Consider the following 26,742-nt stretch of genomic DNA (forward strand, 5'->3'; position numbering starts at 1 on the left):
GGAAACAATTATGAGAAAGCAACAAAAGTTGCATAACTTTGTGGCTCACAGACTACCCATCAAATATAGTGACATGTATTCATTTATTCAAATGTAGGCCTACTGCACATCTCTTTTGTGCCAGGATTTGGTGTTAAAATGAAACATGGCACCATACAATCCAGCAGTCATACTCCTTGATATTTACTCCAAGGATCTGAGAACTTCTATCCACACAAAAACTTCCTTCCTAAAAAGGGAACGGCATGAAGGGAACGAGGGTGGATGGTAAACCTCTCTAAGTGTACTTTATTTTTTAGATCTGACCCTGGAGCCATATCAAGGTCTTAAAATTATAAAGCAATATTAAATAAAAGTGGAAAGGGGAACAATCCCTCAAAACAATAAACCTCTGAATTCACAAACTTACCTAAATTGGGATGGAATCAGTGGCAAAACCACACAGAGAGGACCTATTTCAAGTGATTTTATTTTATTTTTTTTCCAAGTGATTTTAAACAGGAAGTATTTAAACATGCAATATGTTCTTAGTAGGATCCTTAAGACAAAAAATTCCCCAAAACTACAAAGAAGTCAATTTTAATTAATTCTACTGTCATATAATATAAAAAACTATATTTAAATTGTATTTTATCCTATAATAAAAGTAATTATCAGTATTACTAGGTATCAAGATTTTCAATCTAAGAGAAAAGAGATACAAAAATTCAAAGAAGTTAAATAAAAAAATTAAATTTGAATTGGCAATATTGTTATGAATTCATGGCATATCTTTCCTCTTAAAAAAAATTCTGAGTATGGAGGGCACATCGATATTTTACACAAATCCACCTTTATTGAAGACACATGATGTTCAGCTTCTGGGAATGCTGTTCACTATCTTCAGCTGTCAGCCCCTTCAGGTATTACCATAACAGCAGACAGCCACATTTTCCAAGGTAATGACCCTTCCCAAGGGCAATGATATGTAAGAACTGATCTTTGAGGGAGTATAAAGGCCAGGCCCTCCTGGCCCAACGTGATTGTTGAAGGATTATTCTGACTCTAGGTCTCCTCTTGGCTCTGCATCTCAGTTCAGCCCTTTCCCTCTGTCTAATGAGGCTTCCTTCTTTTTCCTTCTACATTTTTTTTTTCGACCATAAGAACCTCTGCTTGCTATCTCTATCTCCCACGGAGTCTGCTTCTTTGGAAATCCAATTTATGACACTGAGCTTTGTTGTCTAAAACTTCCTAGAAAAATGGCCAGTCCAGTAGCAATAAATACCTCTTATGTCTGGAATTAATACCACTTCCCAGCAAGCTTCCTTAGAGAAATGTCTGATTATAGGTCTGGGACAGGCAAAAGACAAGGAAGCTATCAAAGGCTTTTGTGGTCATGTCAGCACTCAGGAGCCAATTTGAAGATATTCTCATTGTTCAAAGATAGTACAATTTGAACTATTAATAAAACTAATAACAAAATTATAACAGCTATCATTTGAAACACATCAGAAATATTAAAAGTTATAAATTTATAATGATAATATAAATTGTCATGTTTGGAGAATGCTAGCAAATAATTATTTTGAAAATTGATAAATAAAAGGAAATAATCAAGTATTTAGCTTACTTTTCCTATAAAAGCTGTATAAAAACTCTCAGTAAACTAAGAATAGAGGGGAACCTCCTTAACATGATGAAGAATATCTGCAAAAATCTTACAGCTAACATCATGCTTAATGGTGAGAAACTTGAAGCATTCCCACTAAAATCAAGTACAAGGTAAGGATGTCCCCTTCTCACCACTCCTTTTCAACACTGTACTGGAAGTTGTAGCTAATGCATTATGACAAGAAAAAGAAATAAAAGGTATACAGATTGGGATGCAAGAAATGAAACTATCTTCATTCACACATGACATGATTTTCTATGTAGAAAAATCCAAAAGAATCAACAAAAATACTCCTGGAATGATAAGCAGTTATAGCAAGGTTGCAAGATATAAGGTTAAAATACAAGTCAGTTTCTTTCCTACATACCAGCAATGAACAAGTAGAATTTAAAATTAAAGATACAATAGTATTTATACTACTACTCCTCAAAATGAAATACTTAGGTATAAATCTAACAAAATATGTATAAGATCTGCATGAGGAGAACTACAAAACTCTGATGAATAAAATAAAAAAGAACTAAATAAAGATATTCTGTGTTCATGAATATGAATAATCAATATTGTCAAGATGTCAGTTCTTCCCAACCTGATCTATAGATTCAAAGCAGTCCCAATCAAAATGCCAGCAGGTTATTTTGTGAATATCTACAAACTGACTCTAAATTTTATATGGAGAGGCAAAAGACCCAGAATAGCCAACAGAGTATTGAAGTCGGGAGGCCTGACTCTACCCAACTTCAAGACTTACTATAAACCTACGGTAATCATGACAGTGTAGTATTGGTGAAAGAATAGACAATTAGATCAATGGAACAGAATAGAGTGTGCAGAAATAGATCCACATAAATACAGTCAATTGATCCTTGTCAAAGGATCAAATGCAATGCAATGAAGTGAAGATAGACTTTTTAAGAAACAGTTCTGGAACAACAGGACATCCAATGCAAAAAAATGAATCTAGATAGATACCTTATACCCTTCACAAAAATTAACTCAAAGTGGATCATAGACCTAAATGTAAACTGCAAAACTATAAAAGTCCTAGACGATAACCTGGAAGAAAACCTGGATGACCTGGCATATGGCAATGACTTTTTGGATGCAACACCAAGAGCACAATCTGTGAAAGAAATAATTACTAAGCTGGAATTCTGCTCTTCAGAAGACAATATCAAGAGAATGGAAAGACAAACCGCAAAGTGGGAGAAAATATTTGCAAGAGAGACATCTGATAAAAAAACTGCTTTCCAAAATACACAAAGAACTCTTAAATCTCAACAATAAGAAACAAGAAAATTAAAAGTGGGCCAAAGACCTTAACAGATACCTCACCAAAGGAGACATACAGAATAGCAAATAAACATATGAAAAGATGCTTCATATCACATATCATCAGAGGAAGTTCAAATTAAAACAGCAACAGGATGCCGCTGCACACCTATTAGAATGGCCCAAATCTGGAACACTGACACCACCAAATGCTGGTGAAGAGGCAGAGCAAGAGGAGCTCTTATTCACTGCTGGTGGTAATGCAAAATGGTACAGCCACTTTGGAAGACAGTTGATGGTTTCTTAAAGAACTAAATGTGCTTCTACTATATGATCCAGCAGTCACACTCCTTGATATTTACCCAGTGGAGCTGAAAACCTGTATTCACACAAAAGCCTCCACATGTATGTTTATAGTAGCTTTGTTTATTTTATTTATTTATATTTTTAAAGAAAACACATGCAAGTGGGGGGGAGGGGCAGAAGGAGAGAGAGAATCTTAAGCAGGCTCCATGCCCAGCGTGAGACCCGATGTGGGGCTCAATCTTATGACCCGGAGATCATGACCTGAGCCAAAGTCAAGAGTTGGACACTTCAGTGACTGAGCCACTGAGGTATTCCATATAGTAGCTTTATTTTTAATTGTAGAAATTTGGAAGCATCCAGGATGTCCTTCAGAAGGTGAATGGATAAATAAACTGTGGTACATCCAGACAATGCAGTGTTACTCAGCACTAAAAAGGAATGAAAAGACATGGCCTAAATCTAACCCTAATCCTAACCCTTAAGTGCATACTTATTACTAAGTGAAAGAAGTCAACGTGAAAAGGCTAAACTCTATGATTCCAACTATATGACATTCTGGGAAAGGTAAAACTATAGAGCCAGTAAGAAGATCAGTGGTTGCCAGGGTTTGGGGTAATGAGGAAGGGATGAATAGGTGGAACACAGAGGATTTTTAGGCAGTGAATATACTTTGTATGATACTATGATGGTGGATACATGTCATTTACATTTGTCCAAACCCATAGACTATAACAAAGGAGTGAACCCTAATGCAAACTATGGACCTCTGATGAGTATGATGTGTCACTGAAGGTTCATCAGTTGTAACAAATATACCTCTCAGGTGGGGACAACTGATGATGTGGGAGGCTATGCATATGTTAGGGCAAAGTGTGTAGGGGAAATCTTGTACCTCCCTCTCACTTTTACTGTGAACCCAGAACTGCTCTAAAAAATAAAGTCTACATCATATGCATGTGATGTAATGAGCACTGGGTTTTATACGAGATGGATGAATCACAGAACTGTACCTCTGAAACCAATAATACATTATATGTAAATTTAAAAAATAATCCTATAACAATTATTAAAAAATAAAGTCTAAAAATTTTTTAAAATAAAGTCTATTAAAGAAATAAAGCAAGCTAAAAATAGAACAGAGTACTTTTCAAAAATATGTACCAATTTTTAACTCCCCAAGAAAAAAAAGTCTTCTAAATGTTAATGACCACCACTACAAAAACACCGTATTACTATGAGAAAATATTAAATTGAACTATTAAAAAATGAGACATTGTGTGTCCCCATACACCTAGGAGTGTACAGTTTAGCTGACTGAAGCATGGGTAGGAGAAAAGTAAAATAGCAATGTCCTGTCAATTAATGCAAATTTAAAATTGGGTTTTCTTTTTCAGGGAGCACCCAAACCCATAGCCATTGAACCATGTGCCGGGAACAGAGCTGCTGTTCTGACTGTTTTCCTTTGTCTACCACGAGGATCATCAGGTGCCCCTCCTCCTGGACAGTCAGGTAAGATGAATGTGGAGCCATCAGCGGTTAAGCAAAACATGTAGACTAAACAGAAGAAATAAACAATACTACCAAGCAGCACAGTGAGGATATTTACATGGTTCTAATGTAAAGCATGGTAGAATTTATTAGAATGCAAACTTTTACCAAAATATCTAGAAGTCTGCATTGCTATAAATTCTGATTTGCCAGTGTTTCTCTTAAAACTACGTGTTAAATATGTATGTATGTTTGTGTATAATATACGTGCGTGTGTATATTCAAACACACACCCCAATTTGTTGTAACTACAGTGAGAAATCTCACTAGCATGGCAAACAAGTTTTTGACCCTTTCGGGCTGCTTATTTTTTCCCAGTATGTGTGTCGTATAGGATGCCAAAATTATAAATGTGATTAGAAGTTTGCTTCATAATTATGGAACAAAATTAAGGAGCTTACTTGCATGTTTGGAATGTGTAGTGGTGTCAGATGATGATAGCTTGATGCCGCCATCTCAGTATATTTAATATATGCTCTTGTTACCAGCACCAGACAGCTGGAGCTCATGGGCCAGGGAATCCTCCCCCTCAGATGGCACAACCAATCTTTGCCTCTGATTCTCCTTTTCCTACATGAAGATCATATTTTAAATTTGGGGGTAACTGTATGTGTCCTCTTAGAGGTCTTCTCATTGCTGTGATGTTGTGCACATTGTACACACACACAATGTTGAGTATAACTTGTAATTAAATCACAAACCATGCTTATTTCTCCCTTTTTACATATTCCATTCCGTTTACTTACAATGTGTAATTTTTCCATCTCCGATTATTTGCTCTATCCAACTCTTATGAAGTGGATGCTTTTTGAGGGTAAGGGTAATTCCAAATCTGTCTTTCTTTTTAATTCCCCTTAAGCAAAATGTGCCAGAGATCTGGCAAGTTCTCAATAACAGTAATTGATACTGAACTCACCTCCCTGATTATTTTATCTTTTCTTGGTTCCCTAGCTAGCTTTGACCTTGCTCTTCACTTTCTTGATTTGTATCCATCCTGACACAAAAATGGAAGCTACATTACTTTATACCCTATAAATTTAAGATATTCATGTAACAGAGTTTTTCCCATATGGAGACAGAGGGTTTCCATCACTTAAAAATGATTTGTCATTTATGATACCTGATGATAACTTGTTGCAGGAATTTCTACACAAAGTTTATTTGTAGATGTTTATTCAAAGGAATAAACATTCTCTGTACTTTCTCGTATGTTGAGTGAATGCCTTGCTCTTCTTTCGGAACCACCAAGGTAAATACAAATGGGATGCAGCAAGTAGAATAGTTTGTCACAGGTCAGATGAGATGCATAATTATAGGTACTGTGCCCAGCTAATGGAAGTACTGTTTTAGGGCTGGGATGATTTCCAAAACAGACACTTCACTAATGAAAACAAGTCTGTATGATATACACCAAGGTTCTTCTAGATCCTTGACAAGATGACGTACAGATGGGCAGAGTGAAGACAACTGCCAATACTCTGTCCCTTTAACCTCTGAAATCTTTTTGACTGATTTGAAAGAACCAAGTAGCAGTGTGGACAATTACCTCAGCTGTGTTCGATTGCAGATGCATTATGATTACTAACGATAATGCTATCTTAGATGTGCATAGTGCTTTACTCTTTACAAAGTGTTTTCTTATTTTTCACATTTGATTCTCATGACAAGCCTGTGCAATCGGTATTATAAGACTCACTTTGTAAATGAGGGAATTGAGGCATAGAAATCTCTATTTCTACACTCAAGGAATAATTAGGAAACGACTAGAGTATAGAGGAAAAATACTGATAGCTAACATGCCAGGTAATTCTCCCTGATGATCTGTAGCAGAGAGCTTATTTGTCTATAATCCATAGCCCATGTCCTCACAAAGCCCAACATTTGGGGGAGTACTGAAAATGTCTTCCTTGATAAAGGTAGACAAAACCTTGACTTAACTTACGATACTTTTTCAGAGCCTGTAGATTGAACTATGCTGAATATGTGTGTGCATAGTTCAGGATGAGCTTGTTCTTTGTTTTTAAAAAAAACGAATAAATGTTTTCTAGGTATTTTTCTAGGATTAAGAATACTCTTTGAGTCTACTTCAAAATACAATATTATCTGCTGTCTGCAGTCTACTTTGAAATGCATCAAAAACATCGTATTGATGTATGGATAGTAGGATGGGGTGGATGGACAGATATATTATAAAGCAAGTAAAGTAATGTTAATGGTAGAATCTGGGTGGTGGGAATACTGTCGTTAAAATTCTTTCCACTTGGCTGCATGTTTGAAATTTTCATAGTAAGATGTTGGGAAATAATAATAAAAATAAAAAAAAACCCTGACTTCACTGCAACCAAACAAACAAAAAATAAATTAAAAAAAAAAAAACCAGGAAGTGTTTGTAGAGAGAAATTTTCTAATGTTCACATCCCAGTTTTCCCTGATTAAGGCAAATACTGACACCAATGTACAAATTAAACAACTTATTGTTTTACTCTTCATCAGGATACTTGGTATGTATACAGCCAATTAAAACTTAACATAGTACCATCCACTACTTGAGAAGAAATGCATTCCAGTGATCATTCGAGAACCATATTGGCTCTTGGAAAGGAAATTTTGACATTGGTTATCTCATTTCTAGAGTTTGGTTTATCTCATATCTTTGCAAGAAGTCCACATATCTGCCTGTGCTTATCCCAGTGCCCTACACACAGAAAGCAGTTCAAAAAACACTTTTCATGATGATGGTGATAGAGAAGGAGCTTCATGGATCGACTCTTGACCCCATCCCTACTATGGGATGAACATGGTGCTTGGAGCCTTCTCCTGGCTCTTGAGTGACTTATGTCTCCAGATATTAGCATATCTATTCAATGACTAATAAGTCTTATTTATTAGATTAAAAGTTCTCTTGCAGTCCTTAGCCCAGTCCCAACATTTTTTACAAGGCCCTTTTTTGAAATGTAGCTTTCCAAATGTTGAATGATGCTTTTCCAAAGGTACTCCTCATTACCATGAATAAAAGCCCTGAAGACAAGGATAAGTTTGGGGATAAAGAGAAGGTGGAAGCATCTGAGGAGCATGGTGGTCTCTCTGAAACTGAATGTCAGCACCGACAAATAAATGATTCACAGATACACAAGTGCTAGTTTTTTAGCCATCTCTTTTGAGCAGCAGCTAGTAATTTTTTAAATTTAAAATATGACATTGTCTTTGGAGTTTATTCTCTTTCCACCAGAAAGTATTTTAGGAATTCATAGCAAGTAATAAGGGTCTAAATGTGTGAAGTCCTTTCCATGGCTTTCATCTTAACAGAGGTCAAAAGAAAAACTGCAGATTCATCCATCAGATTGCCCCATGCACTAATCTTTTTTTTTTTTTAATATAATGAATTTAGGTGTTTGTGAGAAATTTTCCCTCTTGGTGGCTTAGAAGAGTAAAAGCAAAAGATATTAAATAGGTTTTTTGGCATTCCTGAAGCTAGACTAATTAGGTTCCCAGCCCCTCCCCCCATAAACCTGCTGCTTCATTACTCTATCCTTTGTGAGAAACTCCTGCCAACCATGCCAGACTCTTCAGGTTAATGTGGGATTTCTGCTGTTGACATTTGTACACTATACACCACTTTCTCTACTGACCTCAAAATGGTTGAAAGACTGACATCCCCATGAAAACAGCGCCCATCAAGTAATTGCTGCATGACACTAAACAACCAGGCATGTCTCCGATCACCTTGGATGGCAAGGTGCTCAAGTGTTTTAGAGTCACATTAAGATGAAATGTGGACAAAGTAAGTAGAGCTCTTCAAAAGCATAAATTGAAAATGATAATGATTGCTGTAACTTTGTGATGGAAGATTATGGATTTTATTGTTTATGGATTCTCACTAATAAGAAGCAAATTAAGTCTTCTCACTAGATTAAAAATCCCAGGGACCCAGATGTCCACAGCCAAAAAAGGAGCTATGTGCTTCAACTAAAAGTAGAATTTTGCCCTGATCTTGCCCCACATTTGATTGAGTCTAACATTACCAAAAAGAATACTGTAGAAAGTCTAAGTTTTTGAGTCGTTTTTCTTTAGGTTTAGAAGTTTTGGCAGGATGGCCAGATTATTTTGAAAAATCTATAATATTGTATAATGTTTAAAATGATAGTCTACTCACAGTGTCATGGATAATGATGACACAAAAGAGACCTTGGTTTAATTAAATGAAAAAGAGGTGGGGGAAAGGGAACTAGTAATTCTGAGCATTGTATCGGGTGCTTTCCATACAGTCACTGGTTTAACCTTCTTAATGATTCTGGAAAGTAGCTATTACTATCCCACAGCACCAGCGAAAAGTAGGTCTGTGCAGTCCCAGATAGACTGGGTCTGCAGATTCTCAGTGTGGTACTCTTTTCCTCTGAAGCTAGTTTTTAAAGCTAATTCACGTTTTCCAGAAACTTCTGAGTTTTCCTGTCCCTTAGGACTCTATTTTCCTTCCATAACTTTGCCACTGTATCTTCACACTTGGAGAAAAACACCTGTTGATCTAATCTTAGCACTTCTCTGTTAGAGGTGGCTGGAAAAGTAAATTAAACTACTGAACCATATCAAGACTTCATTATCAAAAATCTGGCATGGTAGTTACCTTTCAACCTCAAATCCAAATATTATTTACATGCGCTATATGTATCTTCATAAAGAAGAAACAAGGAAGGGGCATTTCATGGCAAAATAAACTATAAAATTAGGCCGAGAACCCAGGCAACAACAAAGAACAAATACCTGAGATTATTGTTAATAAATATGACTCTGTCAAAAACATACCTACTGTTAAAAAGGCCCACAGATCAATAGTAGGAAATAATCTTATCCTCTATCCAAAATATCGTTATATAGCTATTGTGAATCTTCTTGTACTACCTTTATTAATTTGAGAAATATTTAAACGCGTCTGCTACACGCCAGGCACTGGATGTACGGTAGTGAAAAAAACAGCAAGTTCCTGTCCCTATAGGGGTTACAGCCTACGTGGAGATAAACACAAAATAAATAGTCACACAAATAAACCTGTAATGACAAATTGTGTTAGGTGCTATGGACATAGAGTAGACAGTGCTTAAAGAGAGAGCTATCCAGTTACGAAGCTTAATATCATTCCAAGGGAGTAACAAAATGACAAACAGTCATTCAAATGCCCTTTCCTCAGTTCTCACTTGCCACCATGTCTCCGTCCTGCTTGACAGTTGAATAGTCCCTACCTCACCTCTCCAGCTTCTGGAAACTCTCCCCTCTGGTGTGCCTTGATCTACCTCAGGCACCTACTTAGAGATGATGGACGTAGAGCACCTCCCCTCTGTTCTTGGTCTGCCTCATCTGCCCGGAATCCTTTAGCCAACCTCTCATCTTCTCCACCCAGTCCTTCGAGGGTCGTGCCCTCTCCACTCACAGGGGAGCTGACTCCTGACTCTGGATCTCTCTAGCCAACACTGCTCACCTATTAAGCGCCAGCAACACAACCTGGATTTGCTGCTCTTTAGGCATCATGTCACTCTTCCTTGACTCTCTCCCTGTTACCACCGCCTACTTCCCTACTGTTTTTGTACAGTTCATTTCAGAGTGGCTCAAGTTTGAAATCCTGGAGTTGCTTGTCTTCTCTCTTTCTCCCATTTTATATGCAAATAATCACAGAGCTCTGTAGATTTTGCCCCTTTGGCAGATAGAGCAGACATCTTGTTTTTGCCATGCTTCCTGTCTCCAGTTTTCATCTGGGCACTGGCCGCTCTCACTGGACTTCTGCCAAAAGAAAGCACAATTCTAATCATATCATTCTCTTCCTCATAAGCCTTTGCTGGCATTTTATTGCTTATTGAAGTGAGTCCAGACATTTAGTCTGGAGTGTGAGGTCCTCCTCAACCTCTCTTCAGCATTCTTTCGGGTTTGGCGTCCACCCACAGAATCCTTGCCAATGCCCACCTGCAGAGCACCACAAACAAGCCCACCCTTGGGCAGTTATTTTAAACTTTTGGGCCCTCAGTTCTCTCATCTATAAAATAAGGAAGGTGACCCCACAGTATATTTTTATGATGGTTGCCAGGCCTGTAATTCCACATGTATGTTTCTTCCTATGATCCCGTGAGTGTATGTGTGTTGTTTGGCATACTCATACTCACTGGTGTTCCTCATACTTGAGATGTGCTCTCCCTCTTAGCTGCCTGTTTCCAAAGCCCAGTTCAAAAGCCAGTTCCTTTTCCATGAAGCCTTCAGCCTCCATATAAACATGACCTCACTCTCCTCGAAGTCCCATAGGATTTACTGGTTCAATTCTTCACCGCCTCCTACTATGTATCGGAGTCACTGTGTACTTTCTTTAACTTTCTTCCCAGGTAGTAAGCTCTCGGAGGGCAGTGGCTGGGTCTCATTTTGTCTTTGAATCCCCAGCTGCTAACAAGGTTTTGGTAATTAGTACTTGCTTGATAAATATTTAATTGATGAATAAAATTAATTATCCTTAAGTGACAGAACTTCCTCACCAAAAAATATGTAGAAAGAATGCATATGTATATATAGTATACAAATGCACAATTTACTAGTTAAAATTTTACTTCAGGCCCATAATCTCTGACAGACTGGATTTTGTGTATTTATGATTCGTGTAGGATTCACGTTACATATCTTGGGGACTAAAATCAAGCTCAACATTGTACCTTTGATGAAAAATATTAAAACTTAGGTTGCTTAGATTTAAGGTTCAAGGAAAATCAGAATATTAGGGGAATATGACACAAACAATAAGGCACTTTATATTTCCAATGTAGCATGTGCTAAACCTATCATAAACTTATTCTATTTTTTATGATTTGAACGTTGATTCCTTTTTTGGATAATAATTTTTACAAAACCATGTTATTTCAGTTTCAAAGAGCACAACTAGGTTCCACCCTTTATGACAAGAAAAATAATTTTGAATCTTCTGGAATAAGAGATTACATATTAATTAAGATATATAAGATACAACATATTAGTTATAGTCAGGACAGATAACTTCACAAAATGCATCTGGCAAATAAAAGTATCAATTTCTGTTGTATTTACTATTAACACATATCATTTGTTGTGACTCTGCTCTATGTTCATTACCATTCTTTGAATTATCATGTAATATAATAAATATATATATATATATATATATATATATATATATATATATTATAACCTTTCTTTCACAGATGAGAAAAATAAACTCCTGGAGGTTAAGTCACTTTCCTATAATCACATAGTAAATAAGTTATTGAGCCAGAATTTTTTTTTATTGTTATGTTAATCACCATATATTACATCATTAGTTTTTGGTGCAGTGTTCCATGATTCATTGTTTGTTCATAACACCCAGTGCTCCATGCAGAACGTGCCCTCCTCAATACTGAGCCAGAATTTAAAACCAGAAAATCTCACACTATAATGCTCTTTCCAAATCCTTTCTTCCCCCCATGAGGATAGCAGAGAGTGGGGTTGGTTATGGTCAAAGGCCATTAGCTATATGCTTTCAGGGATAGTGCAAGCTTTTTCTTTCCCTGCGCAGTGTCTCTGTGAAGTGACATGGCCATGGTCCTCCCATTTGAGATTTTAATTTTTATCTTGTGCCATTGTTAATTGAGAGAAATTGATTAATGTGCAAAAGGAACGAAGAAGAAAATAAGGACAAGAAACATGAAGAATAGTGAACATGGCTGATTAAACATGCTGTAGAAGTGAGCGAAACAGCCTGGAAGTTAACTCAAATAGTCTCAAGATAGAGCAATTAGAAACAAACTCGCACGGAAAGTCAGAATTTATGGACATGAAAAATGAGACCCCCTGTACTGAAAGCATGGCCAACACATTTTCTTTTCTTTTCTCCCCACCTGCCACTCTGTTTAGGTATTTCTAGAATTGACTGGTAAATAATCACTGTGGTCAAAGAGAAAAATAGGAAAAAGTAAGCAACTCAACAAATCAACTTACAAAGCCAAAGGGGAAAATCAAAATTTGTCTGGAGTAAGTAAGCTGCCTTCAAAGCAACAAAACAACAAAATACGAATTTTGCAGGTATGAATAAAATTTAAGCCTAAGTCAGCCTGCTAGTATTTCCTATGCTGGCTTACACCATAGTCTCTATATAAAACTTCCAATTGGTAAGATGTTTCACTTTTAATCGGCCATGAATTAAATAGTCCTGCTTTACATACATTTAGGGGAATTTAGCAGAAGGCCACCTGCCTTTAACAAGGATAGATGGTAATCCTGAATGTCAGAGAATTTTAGAAGTTTTGGAGCTTTAGAAATGGACTTAGAAACCATCTACTTCTATCCTGCATTTTGGAAAAAAAAAAAAAGGAAAGAAAGAAAAAGAAAAAAAGAAACCTGGAGACCCAGAGACAGGGAGAGATTTGTGAAGCTTGTAGCTCAGTGGGAACTAGAACCAAGGTCTCTGGATCTCTCGTGGAAGGAGGGAATTTACCCCACCCTCATGTTTACTATGCCATGTTGTAAAGTCTGATAAGAAAAGACCACAATAATAATCTCCTTTTGCCAGAAGGCAGGACGGCACACCTTTTACCAGGGCCCAGAAATGGCAGACAGATTTGAATTCCCTAGATCCAAAAAGGAAAATTAAATGGCTTGAGAAAATATGCCTCCTTACCAGCAAACTGATAAACTGCTAAGAAAATGTGGGCCAAGGGCACTGGGAATTTCTTCTTTGCACATAAACATTTTTCTGGTGATCACTCCAAAGGACCAATCGTTCCTTAGCAAATTCATTTGGAAGGAGTATATTCAAGTTTTGATGAAAAATTCCATGTTATACTGAGAGCTGATTTAATCTCCTATCATTTACTGTAAAATGGTGCCACAAGACCTACCAAAGGCATCTATGAGTGTGACTTCCCCTTCATACTTAATGAACAGCCCAGTGGAGAAGCCAGAACCAATGGTAGTAGTGTTGTAACTCTAAAAAAGGTAAACACTGATTATAACAACATTAACCACTTAAGGCCAGAATCATCTTTCTCTAAGGACTTTTAGGGAAAGAGTTAATGGTCCTCTGCAAAGTGAATAATTTGCCTCCTTTTATCCACAGTATTACTTGCCAATGAGCGTAGCCCATGTAAGTTGGGTCTACATCCATAACTGATGGGCAGCAAGTTCAGGATGGTCATGCAGATAAAGCACTGGCAAAACTTTAGAAAGAGCTCATCCTCTTCTTCAAAAGCATGACTCCAAAGAAGTAGTTTGAGGAGTTCTACTTGGCCCCTGGAATTACCATTTAGAAGCCTTGGAGGAATAAATGAATTCTTGCCCCATGAACCTGCTGTCTGACATAATTTGAACTGAACGTTGAAGGTCCTAAAAGTCTGGATGCAGTGACCATACATTCAGTTCCATTTATTCAACAAGCCAGGCAAGGATCATCAAATCAATAACATGACTGTGCCATCTGCTTTCTCCTTGCTCACCATCATAATGAAAAATGACTCCTTAAGTGTTCTGCAAGGCAATTAGCTCTGAATGTAGAGCTGTAATGGAGAGAGGCTGAGTCACATTTGTATTCAAAACTTTACTGGTAAAATGGAAAGGAAACTGTTGTCCATATTAATAGATACATAAAATGTATAAATGGGGTAATTTGGTATTACTCTATTTATGCATAATATTATACAATTGCAGAAACAGAGATAGGAAGGGCACTGAAATGACATCTGGCTCATCCAACAGCTTGCAGCCACAGCTGGTGACCCTGTCCAGAATCATCTTGGACAGACAGAATGTTTCTAAAGACTTTCTCAAAAGGCATGCCCATAACTTCTGGGACTAATTCGTTCTGTTATTTAACAGTCTTCACTGCAATTTGATCCCATTTTCTTTTGTTCTCTCTCTCTCTCTCTTTTTTTTTTTCTCATCCCTCCAGAAATAGAGAACAGCTGATCGTGTTCCTTATAATAATCCATCACATGGTAGAAGGCAGTTTTGAGATCACCTCCCAGGTCAGGTTCAACACACTGCTCCCAGTCCTCTATCCGTGCCTTCTAAAGCCTATGTCTTCCAGCTTGGGTCACCTCGTGGCTCTCAGAATGTCCTTCAACCTTTCCAAAGGTCATTGGCTTGAGAATTGTGGAATAGAAAGAGATTCTAGAGATGGTTCTGTCCCTTTGTTCAAAAGATGAGGAAACTGAAGTTCACCTGAACAGACTTCCTTAGTGCCCACTGTTCTAGAGCCCAGGGGGCTCTCTCTGGCTTTAGTTTCATTGTGCCTTAGTGCTAACATCACTTTTAAAACCAGCTGCCTTGCCTTGCTGGTTACTTTCCCCATGCAGTTCAGTAGGACCCCTCTGTCCCTTCCTGACCCTTTCTGCCATTCTGCATCTTGCATTTATACCTACTGTTTTTCTTGCACAAGAAAAGGGAGCAGTTCATTTCAGTTAGTTTCTCTGATGTTTCAAGGTCATTTTTGAAGTTTAATCCCGTTATTCTAAGCTCCATTCTCATGCCCTATGCCCATTTCTGTTATCTACAAATATGACATTTTAGGGAGATATGAAATACTTCACGTTGCTGGATGCTAAAGTGATTTTTAAAATACACTTTGATGTTATGGATACACCATACCCCTGTCCTGAGCATGTACTAGTCCTTCTGCCTGAACTATCCTCCAACACACACCAACACCCACACCTCCCCTTCCAACAAGAGAATGTCATTTTAAGGGTCACCTCCTCTGTGAAACCTGTTTCCATCCTCAGTCCACTCCTTTGTTTTTTATTTATTACTATAACATTTTTATTACAGTGTCTCTATTTTACCCAGACAAGCAAAGGGCAGGGGTTTCCCCCTTATTTATCATTATATCTCCAGGGGCTAAGTGGTGCCTAGAACATAATAGAAACTCGGTACATGTGCTTAATTATTTTACTCCTTTCTTTTACTCATCTGTCCTTATTGATGCTAACTTCCCAGAGTCCACCTCTTAAGCTCACTGCAAATTTTTTTTTTTTTAAGATTTTATTTTATTTGACAGAGAGATAGAGAGCACAAGTAAGCAGAGAGGCAGGCAGAGAGGGAGAAGCAGGCTCTCCGCTGAGCAGGGAGCCTGATGCGAGGCTTGATCCCAGGACCCCAGGATCATGACCTGAGCCGAAGGCAGCCGCTTAACCGACTGAGCCACCCAGGCGCCCCTCACTGCAAATTTTTAACTGCATTTTCGCATGTACTTGTTATAGACGCCTTACTATAAATTAATTCTATATGTTTCTCATTTTAAAAAATGAAAAAAAAAACAAAAAAAAACACCTCCCTAAACTCTGGCCTAAAATTTGGTTTTTGAAATAGGATCAAAAACTTTACTGAGGTTCAATAACCTGTTTCTTCACTGCTGACTAGGGCTATTGTTTCAGCCCCTTCCAAAGGACTATTTGTCTCAAGTCATGTTAGTCATTTTGCAATATGTGGTCTTTTCCCCTACATTTAACAGGTTTCTTTGGGTCTTTGAATATTTTTTTCCATATAGAAAAATCTTACTTTGATGATTTGGTCATTCACAAGATCATTGTTTAACCATTTCTAAGACCATCATTTTTTCTTTTCTTAAAAATGAATGTTTCCTAGGCTTCTCTTCATTCTGGCTGCTTTAAGCAGGATCAGAGTCCCTACTCCTTTTCTTGGTGGCCTAGGAGTGAGTCACCAGACCTTGCTTCTGCTGCTTGATCATCCTTTTACAGTCTGCTCTGATTCTTGCTTGGCTACGTGGCCTCTATATCCTTTGTTGTGGGTTTTTAGATCACAGCTGTTCTTTAAGACTGAGATTTTTCAAATGCTTTGAGTCTCTCTATTTTGATATTTGTTACCAGCCTTTTCTCTTACATGTAAAAACAAGTCAATCTTTTTAAATCTGTTTTACTCTTACTGCATTACAGATTATGTTCTATTTCCCTTTCTTTAGTCTTTGCATTAATGTTTTTCACTTTCCCCAACACTTCAAAATCATCCTTGTTTCCTAGTCTCCTTAGGTGACTGAAAGTCTTGTCAGGACACTCCAGAGTCCCATTTTAGCTTTTTGTACACCTTTTTTCTGTCCACCTGAGCTTTACCTCAACCTCCTTTTTCCTCTGCTTTACAAGTATTTCTAAAATTACAAGTATTCGCACCTATCATGTGGTGAGAATTAGAAAGTATGACAACACATTGCTCGTGACAATGCAAACTGGTACAGCCCCCTTGGAGGGGAATTTGGCAATAAATATCTAACAAAACTACACTTGCACTCTTTTGACCCAGCAATCCCACTCATAGGAATATACCCTAAAATATACTTCCAGTAATATGGCAATACATGGGCATTCATTTCAGCATTGTTATAATCACATAATATTGGGAACAACTTAAATGAGAATACATAGGAAAGTAATAAAAATAAATTATAGTACATCCACAAATAGAGTACAATGCATCTGTGGAAAAAAAAAAGATGAGAAAAATCTCTATAGACTGATATGAAATTATTTCCAGGATATGTTAAGTGAGAAACATAAGTGCAAAATACTATCTAGAGGATGCTATTTTTCGTATAAGAAATAAGGAAATTTTTAAATCTGTACAGATATCTACTCAATTTTTCGGATTACAAGAAACATAAAACAAAAACTAATCAGATTATTCACCTACAGGGAGTGGGATGGAAATGGAATATGAAAATGGAGGAACGGGAGAGGGGCTATAGGAATGAGGGATGAGGGGGGAGTGACACTTCTTTGAGTACCTTTTTATATACTGCTAGAAACATTGTAGTGTTTCACATACCCAATAAATGGACAAAGAAAATCAGGATACGGGGAACCCAAAATGGAAGACAAACCATAAAAAATGAACCTAAATGTATTTCAAGTGACTAACATACCCGCACAGAGGGAATAGGAAAGAAAAGAAGAGCCAGCCTAAGTAACTTGGCAAAGTAATATTTTGACTGTGTGCTATAAGGGCTAAAGCAAACAAAACTATATGCAAACATTACAATACAGTTAGTACATTTGCTTCTTTGGAAATGGTGGTGGGGGCATGGGTTTGCAATGCTGACACTATGTCTATCCTAGTGTTAAACAAACAGGTTAAATACATTATGGATCATGAGAATTGGGTTTCTCACTATCAGAGAAAAAAAGATACACCTAGGGGTATAGTGAGAAGAGTAGAATGAGTTCTATGGTACTGGATTGGAATGAGAAGCATCAGCAAGAGCTTATTCACATATATGTAGATGTATCTATAGAAATGCACATGTGTGTGTGTGGGTTAGCGTACATATGTATGTTTCTTCACTGTGTCCCCTGAGAGGGCCTGGAAGCAAGGATAACCTCAGTAGCAATGAACACTCTTAGTTCGCATCTCTGGGTCTCCTAACAACATTCTACAATAAAGGGAACCAGAGCTTTCCAGAGAAATGGTTGACTCCAAGGCCAGGAAAGGAAAATGCAAGATGAGCTTGGGACAGCTTATGGTTTCAGTGTTCAAAAGTCAAGTGTTCAAAAAGTTATGAAGACATGTTGGAAAGAAATAGAAGCCCACTTGAAGGAACAACCATCTGCCAAACCTGGAACAATGAACAACAGAATAAATACATATACCACTGGATTATGACTCAAAGAATAAATTAAATGCCCATGAGTCCATACTAATATACATAAAAAATTGAATAAGTTAATAAGTGGCAGAGAAAGGCTGGCTCTTCCTTACAGTAGAATTCTAGTTAATGGATATGTAAAGAATAAGGAAGATAGAAAAGTCATCTTGGACAAATACCACAGTGGTAATTACTGCAGGCAAGAACAATTGATGGAGTCTAAAATTAATGGGAGAAAATATAATGTAAAACAGCACATTCGCAAAGTCTCAAAAGTATCTTCCCACAAGACATTTATTAATTACGAAGGGAGAAATAATAAGTTTATAGTAGAAAAATGTAGCAGACATGACCTTATGCAAATGATCAGGGTTATAATATCATCAGTAATAAAACATGAAGAAATCGTACACCCCCTGATATGTTGCCCTAAAAGACCAAAACATCACTTCTGTTTTTGTAAATGCATAAGACTAATGTAATTATGAGGAAAGATCAGAACAAATCCAAATTGAGGAAGAGTCTACAAAACAAACTGACAAAACTCTTCAAAAGTGTCAAGGTCATGAAAGACGAAGGACTGAAGAATTAACACTAATTAGAGGCTAATGACGTCTGCATGCAATCAGATCCTGAATTAAATCCTGGAGCAGATATAAAACATTGTTGGGAAAACTAGTGAAATTCAAATAAGGCCTATAGATGACTCAATAATATTATATCAGTGTTCATTTTCTGGTTTTGATAATTATACTGTGATTGTATAAAATAATATCAGTGGAAGCCAGGTAAAAGGGCAAATGAGAACTCTGTACTCCTTTGTAACCTTTCTGTAAGTCTAAAATTATTTTAATGTGAAAAGTTAGTAAAACATATTTTTCAGGACTCTTCTGCACATGGGTCATATTCCAAAAGTTAACCCATAGACATGCCACTCATTCAATTTGGAATATCTGTCCCTGTGACTTTCAGTTTGGGGCTCAAATTTTGAAAGTACTCTTTTCCCTGTCCATGGTCTCTCCCAATCAGCAGCCACGTGGGCTTTCTGTGTCTGTTTTAGCTGCTCCGGGGAATGGCTGCCACAGTCTTTGAAGTTATTCCTCAGAATTTCCAAAGTGAATCTTTATGTACCATGTAGTTTATATTAAGGCATACCATCTCAAACACGCCTCCAAATTTGGTGAAAAAATATCTAGCCATTATTATGCGATATGTTAACATATAAATAAAAACATATATCTTAACTTATAATAACTAAATAACAACATTAGATATAGCCACAACTTCCTGAGCACCTGCCATGTATAGTCACTATCCCGGGTGCTTTATGTGTATGAAACCATTTAATTGTCTGACTATAACCCATGGGTGAAATTATCTCTATTTTACAGCTAAAGAAACCATGCTTCAGAAAGGTTATTTTACTTGACAAAAATGTTTTACTTGCTGAAGATTTTAGAGCAAGCAAGCTGTAGAGCTGGTTTTAAAGCCTGGTCTATGTGCCTCATATGCTGAGCTGTCTTATTGTTGAAGTCTCTGAGGCCACATCTGCCAGGCCACGTGTTCACATATTAAAGGTGTTGAAAATGAGCAAATCTTACAAATGCCTTGCTGCTATCCTCTTGAATTTCTTCCTTGATTCTTGAGCTACATGTTCATTTTTATTTTGTTCATTAGAATGCTATAGTTTGGATTTTTTTTCTAATTCTGTTTTCCATCTTCAAATCATATTTAATGGGTAAATCAGAAAGTGTAGGACTTCTAATGCGACATGGAAAGCAAGACCAATAAAAGTTTAAAACTAGATGACACACATTTACTGAATTATTTGTATGTTTTATCATATTTTTTTAAGAGAGAGAGAGAGTGGAGGAGGGGCAAAGGGAGAGAGAGAGAATCTTAAGCAGACTCCACCCCCAGCACAGAGCCTGACATGGGGCTCGATCTCATGACCCTGAGATCATGACCTGAGCTGAAATCAAGAGTCAGACACTTAACCAACTGAGCCACCCAGGCGCCCTATTTTACCATATTTTTTGTTAAAGTTTTGAAAATGTTTAAAGAAGTTAGTCATCCCAAGACCATGAAAAGGCTAAGCTCTTTCTATTAAAAATATTCTTAAATTATTTTGACCTGGACATGTTGTGCTGAACAATTTCAGAGGGGAGGAGAAACCTCCTAATGCAAATATCATTTCTCTTATTGATTTTTCTCAGTTTAGAAAATATATTCAGTAGGCTGTGCACATGTCTGAAATAAGCGAAGATATACACCCACAACTGCCCACAAACACAAACCCAAACATAAAATTTATTGGGTATTTACTGTGAGTCCATTGCTATAATAATATTTTTGTATTTCCTCATTTAATATTGTAATAATCCTCTAAGTTGGATCCTACTATTTGTATTTAGCAGGCAAGGAAAACTGAGGTTCAAAAACTTGTAATAACTGATAGACTCAGGATTTCACCCCATTTTTTTTTCTGACTCTAAAGTGTATGCCATTAGTCCCTATACTCTAATGTTTCCCCAGTAAGAAAATATTAAAAACAGCATGGAAACGTACGAAGGAAAAAAGGCACTTACATGAAATATGTTAAGCTTACATCTAATTTGCTCTATTTTGTGATTTGGAAAAAAAAAAAAGTAGAGCGAAAAGAAAGAAGGGATTTTAAAGAGTGATACAGAGATCAAACATTATTTTATCTTTTGTCCCAGAGCACTTCAGATTCAAACCCAAGGCTTCGTTGCTGCTGATGCGCATCCATCTCTGTGTCTTGTAATTGGTAAATTTACATCAGATGTGTCACCAGCAGCTTAAGAAAGGCACAGATGTCAGTTTTGGAAATCCTGGGAATTTCAGGCTTGCTCAGACTAATTGGTCCAATCGATAAAATGCTAATGAAAAAAATAAATCCAAACCTTTACCATAGTAACTGAGTTCTGACCACAAAGATTAATATAACTGCCTTTCTGGAATCCCTATATTTTCACACCATAAAAATACATAAATATATATATTAGTATAATTTTACATAATATTTTATTTATATATATATGGTTAGTGTAATGAGTGGTTTAGGGATATATCTACTCGAATAAGTATATTTAACCTTCCAAGGTAACAGCCTTGAAGGGGGCAGCAACCAATTCAATATGTGTATATATCTCTAATTATGTATTTATAGATATTTCCTTTAAAAAATAAAACATATCTATTTTAAAAATTATTACTATGTTAAACTGGTAATGTAAAGATCACCAGAAGTCCTAATTACAAATGTTAGCTGTTTAATAAAACTAAATTCCACTGTTACATTTTCTTAGAACCCCAGTATTCCCTGTGTCACCTATTGGCTTTAAAGTCATCTTGGTAACACATCTAGGAATTCCAAGCAACCAACTAACTGCTTAAGCATTAGTGTCTCGCTAAAGTCATATAATCAGAGAAAGCTCCCATTTGTTTACACTGTCTTTAGAAGGAGAAGAATGGTACGGGACAAGGTCAAAGCCTGCTTCCTGGAAGCTGCAGCCTGCTAGGCTGTCTAGGGTTCCTGGTATGTTTTTTGCTCCCTGCACCGGCCCTCTTTCTTCTCTTTCAGTCTTAGGATCATTAGCATAACAGGATCAGACAACTAGAGTTCCTCTTGTTCAGCCCCCTGTCTTGTGCAGCCTCCATCTCATATTTTTAAACATATCCACAGAATGAGACTACACAGATTCTCACTGTAATAATTTCCAGATCTTAATTTCCTTTTAGTATTTGGAATGTTGCCACTGCATGATTGATTTTTATACAAACATACTAGAGCTTATACATTGAATTGGTTGCTGCCCCCTTAGAGGCTGTTACCTTGGAAGGTTAAATATACTTATATGAATAGATATATCCCTAAACCACTCATTACACTAAACATTATTTATCTGTCTGCCTCCCTAACTAGACTGTGAGCTCCATGCCAGTAAGGACCATCTTTATCACAGTGTCCTCCGTGTCCAGCATAGCGCTTGACACAACAGGCCAATACTTAGCTGAGTGAATGAATGCACGAATTCATATATTCTATCCCTGTAATTTTATACATATGAAAACAGAAGCCCTAAAGAAGGCATATAGTTTGCCCCAGGTCATACAGCTGATTATCAGCAGGACAAGCAGGTGACCCCAGGTCTTCTATCTCCCAGGCCAATTGGTTTCACATGGTACTGGCATTGCTCAAAAGAAGTTTTGGCTTCTTCTTTTTAATTGCTCTCAAAACCCACAGTATATTCTTTTGAATTTACTTGGTGGCAAATATTTATTCTCTTGAGTGGTAACTTTGATGTTTGGAATCATCCTAATGTTACCAGGAGCCTCTGTGATCGGGCCTTAAACCACCTTTCTCCACTACTACCACCTGTAGATCCTTCCCTCACAGATAAGGGAATACTCACTGTTTGTCATACACAGGCTGATGTGCCCAGCTCCGTAGGCCTTAGCGTATGCTGTGCCCTCTGCCAAGAATGTCCATTTTCTTTCACTCCTCAAATGTCCGAATTCTACTCATCTTGGTTCATGTTCTTTCCAAAACAAGGATTTGAGCTGTAGTGGCAGAGGGAGGAAGGAGGTGAGCGTTGATTGAGCTAATGTTTTTGTATTTCTTGTATCATTTTATCTCACTAAATGGAAGCCAGAACATGTACAGAAACTTGGCATTCAGTAAAAAGGAAGGAGGAAAAGCCAATGAGCGTCACAAGCTATATAATGCATTACAAAAATCTTTGAAGGTATATGTAAAAGGATACTCCAGCCTCGTTTCAGCCTGAAGAATTTAAGGCCCCATGTGGGAAAGTTATCAGTCAGGCTTCAGAGCAATTTGCCTAAAAATATGCATTGGGATGATTTGACTCTTTATATTTCTAGTAACCGGGACTTTAGATATATTTATATCTTTTTCTTTTTACTTAAGGAGCATCATTTTTTAATGAAGTTCTGTATTCTGCTTTTCCACGGAATGTTATATAATGAGTATTTCTCTGTGTCATTAAAAATTCTTCAGAAACATAATTTTAATGACTGCATAATATTGCATTTTATAGATGTGTCATAAACTTAATTATTCTCCTCTTCTTGCTATTTATGTTGTTTCTGGCTTCTTCTTCTTCCATTCTTTTTTTTTTTTTTTTGGTGTTGTAAATAATGCTGCGATAAAGATTCTTATGTAAAACTTTTGTCCACATCTCTGATAATTTTTTTTAGGATACAATACTAGTTCTGAAACAGGTAAGACTGAACTTTTTTTCTTTTAAGCTTTTCAATACATGTTAAGTTGCTTTTCAGGAACGTTTTACCAATTTATAGTTAGTCAACTGAGGCATTTTGAACATCATGAAAAGACCATTGTAGTAAATTATGGCCACATTCCCCCCTTAATGAAAATACCCATGGGACATAGGGAGACAGATTTCATAATAAAGGGATTAATTGCAATTGACTAGTGACAGGTCTCTGCACTCGGCCTACCAGAAGCATCCACAAAGGCCTAGTAGAGGAAAAGGGTAGTAGAAAGTGTCTGAAATTAAGACAAGAACATCCATTAGCATATGGAGAAGCTGGTAGTAAGGTTGCCAATATATAGCTAGTACATTTGGTAGTACATACTTTGTTATTTACAGCCCGCCTGTATCCCAAAAGCATTTGAGGTGGCACTGGTCATCTGAGACTGTTGCTGATGTGGTGTTTGTTCTCTGAGCTCCCAAACTTGCATAACTGAGTAACCAGACTCCAAAGCAGAGACTATTATCCCCATGTTCAGTGGGGCCTAACCAATCCATCTCTACTTGATCACTGATAATGTCATGAATATCTTTATACATCAATCAAGCTTTTTATGAAAGACAGTAAAACATTAAGATGGTTAAAAACATAGACTGTGGAGACAGACTACCTAGGGTCTAATTCCTAGCTCTATCATTTAATAGCTGTGTGATCCTGGGCAGGTTACTCAATATATCTGTGCCTTAATTTTCTCATCTATAAATTGAGGATACTCACAGTCCTTTCCTTTAGGATGGTCATGAAGAGTAAATAGGTTAATATGTGTAATGTGCTAGGAACTTACTACTTAGCAAGTGTCCACAGTAAGCGCTACATAAAAATCTATTATTTCAAATTGCTATGAATTAACTTCAACACATGAGCTAATGTCATCTAATAAAAATATTTCAAAGCACTTGCTTAGGGGCGCCTGGGTGGCTCAGTTGGTTAAGCATCTGCCTTCGGCTCAGGTCATGATTCCAGAGTCCTGGGAGTCCCGGGATCCAGCCGTGTGTAGGGCTCCCTGCTCAGCAGGGAGTCTGCTTCTCCCTCTGCCCTTCACACTCATGCACGTGCTCTCTCTCAAATAATAAAATCTTTAAAAAAAAATAAAACACTTGCTTAGACTCTGTGGATAAAAGGCAAACATTTTTTTTAAGTAGGTTCCCAAGAATATTCTGGGTCTGTCTTTGAAAAGTTTTTCCATGGTAACTCTACTAAGTAAATTTTTGCATCTCTCAGAAATATTGAAAGCAGTATCCTATACTAAAGATAAAGACCATTAGCATTATCATCTCAACTGATACTTTTCTCTCAAACATGAAATTATATACTTTATCATCAGACATTTAAAAAATTTAGTCCTCTATCTTGTCTAAGGTAAAGAATTCCCTATAGTAACAGTTAAAAACCATAGCACTTTCCCATAATTTCACAACCCAAATATAACAATGGCAGTGAAAATAAAAGGTTTATTTCCTTTCAGAACATTTTTTATCCATACCCTTTTTTCTCCTAGATTCATCTGCACAAATCTCACTTAGATTATACATGTGCATTTAGAATTTGACAGGCCCAGCCCTGGAAAGATTTGGTCAGACTATATACATATATATATATATATATGTAACTTCCACCCATGAACTGTTTGAAATCCAATTCCACTGAGTGATCCTGATGAACAAGTGAACTAAATGAAAAAAAAGCATCCAAGTAAAGGGACTGTTCAAAGAACCAGGAACTGCTTGACCAGCAGAAATTAGGCCATGAACTTAAGAATATATCAACTGTAGGCCATCATGGATAATTGAAAGTCATAGTCTTCCAAAGGGATTTAATTGACTATTTGGAAATCTGTATGAAAATAAACTGAGTCAACTAAATAAAAATAAACACAGCTCAACTAAACAGTATAAATCTTCCAAAAGAAGAACCCTAATTAAAAAGATATATTGCACTTCCTACACTTTGCCGTTCTGGTTGTTTTCAATATTATGCCACTGGGAAAATACAACTGTTTCTAATCAAATAATTTAAACTCCCATGCTGGGGCTTAAGGGTGGCTTTTCCCATTTTTCTCTTCCTACTTGTTTTGGGGATAAAGCAGTGCAAATTATTCAGACACCAATCAGATTTATCATCCTGTGCCTTTTGATGACATCCATCTGTTTATCTAAGAAACCATTAAAGACTTATTGAGTTACAGCCCTATGGAGAAAATTGGGTTATCATCTATGGTTAAATCCAATTCTTGCATCTGCCATCTTTTCAGCTTATGTGGTATATTCTGAAATTACCCTGACTTGCAGACCTGCACTACAAGAATACATTTGCTTCATAGCCTTTTTATGTCATTTCTAGAGAATTTCTAATGCATGAGCAATTTATGGTTCAAGAAAATGTTGACAGAAAGATGTCAGAGCTTTCTCTTGTTAAAAGTTCAAAAGCCTAATAGGGACTGTGCCAGCCTAAAAGTCTTATTCAAATGTGGGTGCTGTTCAATTCTGAGGTTTGTATTTAGAAGAGCCTATTCAAAGAAAAATTTGACTCTAGGTCACAAAGGTAGAAATGTGTTAATCAGAAGATAAAGATAAATTAATATCAAGTCAAAATTCAAATGAACATAAAAAAGTGAGAGCTCATCACAAATGGTGTTAGATAAATACCAGCAGGTAAACTGATAAGACACAAAGGACCCAATCTTCCTAGGGAATGACTAGGTAGGAGTTCAGTGCTTATCTCACCAGTCAAGCAGCTTAAGCAATACTAAAAGTCCTGTTTTCTGAGCTGGCTGAAGAGGCAGTGGACTGTGTGGAGAAAACTAATTGAAATAAAGTGAATATTTGCCATTTCCTGGAGATACTGTTATATCCTGACTGCAGGAGCTCCAGAGAAAGAGCAACTGTGAATCAGGCAGATGCTCCAGCTTGCCAGTTTTTCTAGAATTTGTCAGAGAAATAATGAAGAATCCACAAGGAAAACATTTCCTTGATTTGTTTATGTAAATCAGGCCAGATTTCTGGGAAACCTCGATTTCCCAGGA

The 26,742-nt window shown here is 36.9% G+C and overlaps 1 protein-coding gene across 1 annotated transcript in view; it reads left to right on the forward strand.

Annotated features, from left to right (window-relative positions):
* ATRNL1 (attractin like 1) overlaps nt 1-26,742 on the forward strand; it is an 891,320-nt gene that overhangs the window by 771,099 nt on the left and 93,479 nt on the right. Inside the window, 1 exon segment of the mRNA XM_027596871.2 lies at nt 4,624-4,738. Coding sequence (XP_027452672.2) covers nt 4,624-4,738 — 115 coding nt within the window.

Source organism: Zalophus californianus, chromosome 15 (assembly GCF_009762305.2).
Source record: "Zalophus californianus isolate mZalCal1 chromosome 15, mZalCal1.pri.v2, whole genome shotgun sequence".
Lineage (NCBI taxonomy): Eukaryota > Metazoa > Chordata > Mammalia > Carnivora > Otariidae > Zalophus > Zalophus californianus.